The sequence below is a fragment of the Rhizophagus irregularis genome, chromosome 1 (assembly GCF_026210795.1).
Source record: "Rhizophagus irregularis chromosome 1, complete sequence".
Classification (NCBI taxonomy): Eukaryota; Fungi; Glomeromycota; class Glomeromycetes; order Glomerales; family Glomeraceae; genus Rhizophagus; species Rhizophagus irregularis.
Window position 1 is genome coordinate 3,314,631 of NC_089429.1, and position 4,846 is coordinate 3,319,476.

Genomic DNA, 4,846 nt, shown 5'->3' on the forward strand with positions numbered 1-4,846 from the left:
TAATGAGCCATTTTCTGGTGAAATGCTCACACCACGTAGAATTCAGGTTGATTTACCTGATAATATTTATCAAATCCTGACCGATTATTATAGTAATGATTACGACTTACAATTTACAACAATTGCCGATTCGATATCATCCAGTTCAAGGGACTCGATTGTTGTACCAAATATGATTAATCAGTTTGGCCATGTCCAAATTGCAGCAGAAATTATCAGATCAGCGATGTCATCCCGATACTTGAAAAATGCGTGTATTTTGGCAAAGTTTATCCAAGAAAACTGAGGAAATGAAACAACAGACTTATTTCCTGGCCAGGTTCAATATTATTTTGAGCATACTATCACGATATCAGGTGAATCTAAAACTCATCGATTGGCATTCGTCAGATGGTACAGACTGGCACCAAACTGACTTATACGATTTTATACAAATATCGATGAGAATGATAAAAGTTCAAATATTGAACTTTGGCAAAATGATTTTTATGATATAAGCCGAGACTGTATAATTCCAATTCATTACATATATAGCCGATTTGTATCTAGTGAATTTGTAACTGGTAAAAAGAAGCTCGTCGCATATAAAGCTGTAATACCAATAAATAGACAATTTCATTTATAATAAATTTAAAATATAATTAAGTTTATAATAAAATAATATTTATTAAATCGCCAGTATGTTCATTTAGTTCTGAAACTCTTTCATTTCTCCTTTTTAATAAGTCTATATTTTGTCATGGTGCAAGTTATATAGACCTTTTTTGCCAAGTGCGTAAAAAAAAAAAAACTTAGGCAAAATCTCTAGTAAATTTAATTTAAAAGGAAATTTTGTGAAAAATTTTATTAAACTGATCATTGTCCAAAGAAAAAAAGTTAATTATTTATTGTTAAAAATTATTAAATGAAATGTTGTAATGTGTTATAAGAAATATAACATATGATAATAAACTTACTGATAAATGAATAAAATCAGATATAATATTGAACGGATATTAGTATTGTAAATCAATTTTTTAATTTTAATTTCTCGCAATAAACCTTTGACCAGAATTTTACTCATAGAGTGAATATAGATAAAGAATTCATACCGATTTGCTGCTACCAATGGTACTATTAATGATGAGGTATATTTGAGAAACTCCGTTAAAATGAGCCTTTCGCGGATCCATTCACGGAAAATGAAAATAATTCGATAAATTCCGTTATTTAATTCCGGAAATATGAGTCTTTTACGGAAAAAAGGTGGAATATAAAAAACAGATCGACCTTTTTATAGGGTTACCTAAAATGAAGAGAAAAAAAGTAGCTTTCACCCATATGCTTGCCAATAGTTATTGATTGTTGAACCATTGTATCCGAATAGAATGGTTACCATTATTTGAGTTTTGGGCTTAGTCGACACATTCGACGGAGGGATTATTATTTACGGAACTAGTATTACCTAAAAAGGGAGTTGTTTCCAAGAGTTAGTGAAACTGCGTTACCCATATGCTGATCGATAGTTGTTGAACTGAAAATGTTGAACTGTTGTATTCGAATAGAATGGGAATACAATGCAAAAAGCTAAGTAAGACTTATCCTTTGGATCCACAAGACCGGTATTTTAGCTGAGCGTTAACCCTGCAGGAACTTACCATTATTGGCTTCTTGAACTTAATACAAACGTATAGCCCATCTTCGCTGCCCTCGTAAACCTTTCTTTATACGACTATTAAAACTTTATTTGCCGCGCTTACAGATATCTTACTTTTTATACTTCCAGATCTTATAAATCGACGTGTTATTAATCCTGATAATCCAATTATTAATTTATGAATATCTGGTGATGGGAAAAACGTAGGACGTAAGGTTAAACATGTGATTATTACATGTGTAATATTAGATGATATTACGAACCTGCATAAATCTGATTATCATTATACAATTATTTTATATCCAGGAACTGAAAATTACGAATTACTACAAAGAATGATAGAACCAATATCTAACGAATTAAATGATTTGGTATTGAATGGATTAAGAGATTCAAATGGTACAATATGGACAATCAATCCATATTTTAGTAGTGATTGGAAATTTATGGCAATTGTACTTGGCTTTAATGCTCCCAATTCAAAACATTTTTGCCCTTGGTGCCTTTGTACAAAAGAGAATATTGGAAATAAACACAAGGTTTGTGTTATTGAAAAAACTATGGATCAAATTAAGTTAAAGCCACCACCAGGGCATGTTAAATCTCCTTTACTTCAAATGATTCCTTTAAGTCACTATGTTCCAGACGAGTTATACATAATGTTGCGAATTTGGGATAGGTTATAGGATTTAATACTACAAGAACTCAAAACACAAAATCAATTTAATGATTTAGCAAGAGCAAAGATTCTTGCCAAAATGCGTAGGATTTCAATTTTATTCAATTTTTGGCAGGAACAGGGAACGCAAAATTGGTCTTATACATCTTTAATGGGAGGAGATAAGGAAAAAGTATTAAAAAACTTTAATTTTCGAGTTGTTTTTGCTGAAGAACGTGCATTTTTAATCAACCAATTATGGAGAAATTTTTATGAACTTTATAATAATATGAAATCTCAAAAAATTAATCCAAGTCACTTTGCAGACCAGGCAAAGCAATGGTTAGATTTGTTTCTTACTCCCTTCCAAGGTAAGCCCAATACTATTACTTTCAAGATGGGTTTATATCGTTCAAAAGATGTAACACCTTACATGCATGTTTTAGTTCACCATTTACCCGAATTTATGGAACAACATCAGAAGTTTGGATTAAGTGCTTTTTCATGTGCTCCTGTTAAAAAAAAAAATCACGATCAAGTTTCTGCATTTTTTCGAAAAACAATGAAAGATGGCGGAAAGGGTATAGAAAGAAAATCAGCTATTTTTGAGATTTTACATTATGAAAATAGATCGTTATATTTTGCTCAAAAGGGTACTATAGATAAATACTTCAAACCACAACATATTCACGTTAAAAAATTAAAAAAATAAAATTCATGTATGTACAAAAAATATTTTTTTTGTTTTATTCATGTACAGTAAATACAATACATAATAAATTCTAAAACTCTATTTTAGTTTTTCTAATGAATATGTTATATACATCTATGATAATCAGATTTGTTGTGCACAAAATTTTAAATTAATATATCCTGCCGAAGTTCTATTATTTTTTGCATCTTCTTTACTTTTCTTATATTTCCACTCAACCGTTAATTTAGGCAAGTTAAATCTTTTTAGCCTATTTTTTAGAACCCGATTACCATGTTGATCAGAAAGACTTTCTTGATTAGCATCTGCTTCAGCCTGCGCATCAAATAACACAACAAAAGTTTGCTAGTTATTATTAAAAAATTTGCGTCTCCAATTTGGATTATTAAATAAATTAGCTACTTGTGTATACATGTCTGGACCTTGGAAAAAACATTTATAACTACCAGTCCTATAGTTATAATAATGAATATAACCTTCAAAGACTCCAAAAAATAAACTTTTCAGACAAGGTAAAGAAATAGTTTGTCTACCCGACTTAGAAAAATGATCTTTTAGTTTACCTTGAATAACGTGAACAAGCTGTGCTTTGAACTCGTTTATTGCTTCTAGAGGTAATGTATACAACCCTTCATGCCGCGTATTGTATTTTTGTACAATAGTTTTATGTCGTGTTAAACCAGATTTACTTCTGTATAAAGCCTTACAAACCGTACATTCATGTAAAGTGAAGGAAGTAGTTGGTGAAGAAAGTGGAGTGGGAATAGGATTTATTTGATTACTTTGATAGAAACTTTGAGAAAAGAAATTAACAAAAGTGTACATTTTTTTTGCAAAAAAAAATATTTAAAAAATTATATAAAATAGCAATGAAAACTTTTAGCAATTTCAATATTCTTACTTGTCAAAAACACTTGGTCAAAGGTTGGAACAATTGGTTTGGTGTCAGAACGATTGGTTAGACATTAAAATACGTTAAAATACATTAGAACGATTGGTTTAATCATAAAAAATTTTTTCTCCTCGTGTATTAAGGCAATACTTGCATCAGCTGATAAACCAAGTCGCAAATCACAGCTGCAGAAATCAGCTGATCAGTGGCCTTAAAAAAGGCCCAATTACAATAATACGCGCATATGATCACAATTAAGATCAAATTACATTATAATTATGCGTAGAAAAGTGGTATATTTTTTTACATAAATAAGGCAATTATTGAATTTTTTTTATTTATCTTTTTAACCCAATTTTTCATCATAATAAATCAATTTTTCATCTATAATAAATGGCCAACCTTAATATTTTAAACGTCAACATAAATAACGTACTTTCTAACTGGCCACCAAAGCATTAATTAGGTAAATTTGTATAAATCTTATAATAAAAAAAATGGAAAGTTAAAATAGTAACTTTATTTATATTAATTAGATACTGGCGCTTATATCATGATGTTTTTGAGAATCGTTCAATCCAAGATTATTCAATAATATGGGCAAGAATAGCAAAGAGAATAAGTAACAATTATAACTTTATTGTGACCCAAAATTATTGTCGCAATAAATGGAGGGCGTTAAAAAGAGGTGAATCTTTTACCATTTGTAATTAATTTGTGAATATTAGTAAATACTTTATTAATATATTTAATTAATAATAGATTTTGAAAATCTGACCAGGATAAATAATGGTTTGTATATTTGAGGTTAACGTTAAATTTCTCAAACAATTCACATAAAACCAATTTTATTTATTTTAGGGAATCCTGATAGTCACCTGATCCACTCTCCCAACAATTACAATATTCACTTTATTAATGAATTAAGCGATGAATTCTGGCTGCAAA

The 4,846-nt window shown here is 29.5% G+C and overlaps 3 protein-coding genes across 3 annotated transcripts; 2 read left to right on the forward strand and 1 right to left on the reverse strand.

The window, feature by feature from the left end:
- Nucleotides 1-1,971: 1,971 nt before the first annotated feature.
- OCT59_000679 (uncharacterized protein) lies at nucleotides 1,972-2,322 on the forward strand (the record flags this gene model as incomplete). Its single annotated transcript, XM_066139018.1, has 1 exon — nucleotides 1,972-2,322. The coding sequence occupies one exon, from the start codon at nucleotides 1,972-1,974 to the stop codon at nucleotides 2,320-2,322; it is 351 nt and encodes a 116-aa protein (XP_065988457.1).
- A 72-nt stretch (nucleotides 2,323-2,394) lies between these two features.
- On the forward strand, nucleotides 2,395-3,006 carry OCT59_000680 (uncharacterized protein; the record flags this gene model as incomplete). Its single annotated transcript, XM_066139019.1, has 1 exon — nucleotides 2,395-3,006. The coding sequence occupies one exon, from the start codon at nucleotides 2,395-2,397 to the stop codon at nucleotides 3,004-3,006; it is 612 nt and encodes a 203-aa protein (XP_065988458.1).
- Nucleotides 3,007-3,351: 345 nt separating this feature from the next.
- On the reverse strand, nucleotides 3,352-3,831 carry OCT59_000681 (uncharacterized protein; the record flags this gene model as incomplete). The annotated part of the gene is made up of 1 exon (XM_066139020.1): nucleotides 3,352-3,831. One exon carries the CDS (start codon nucleotides 3,829-3,831, stop codon nucleotides 3,352-3,354), a length of 480 nt encoding a protein of 159 aa, XP_065988459.1.
- Nucleotides 3,832-4,846: the final 1,015 nt, after the last annotated feature.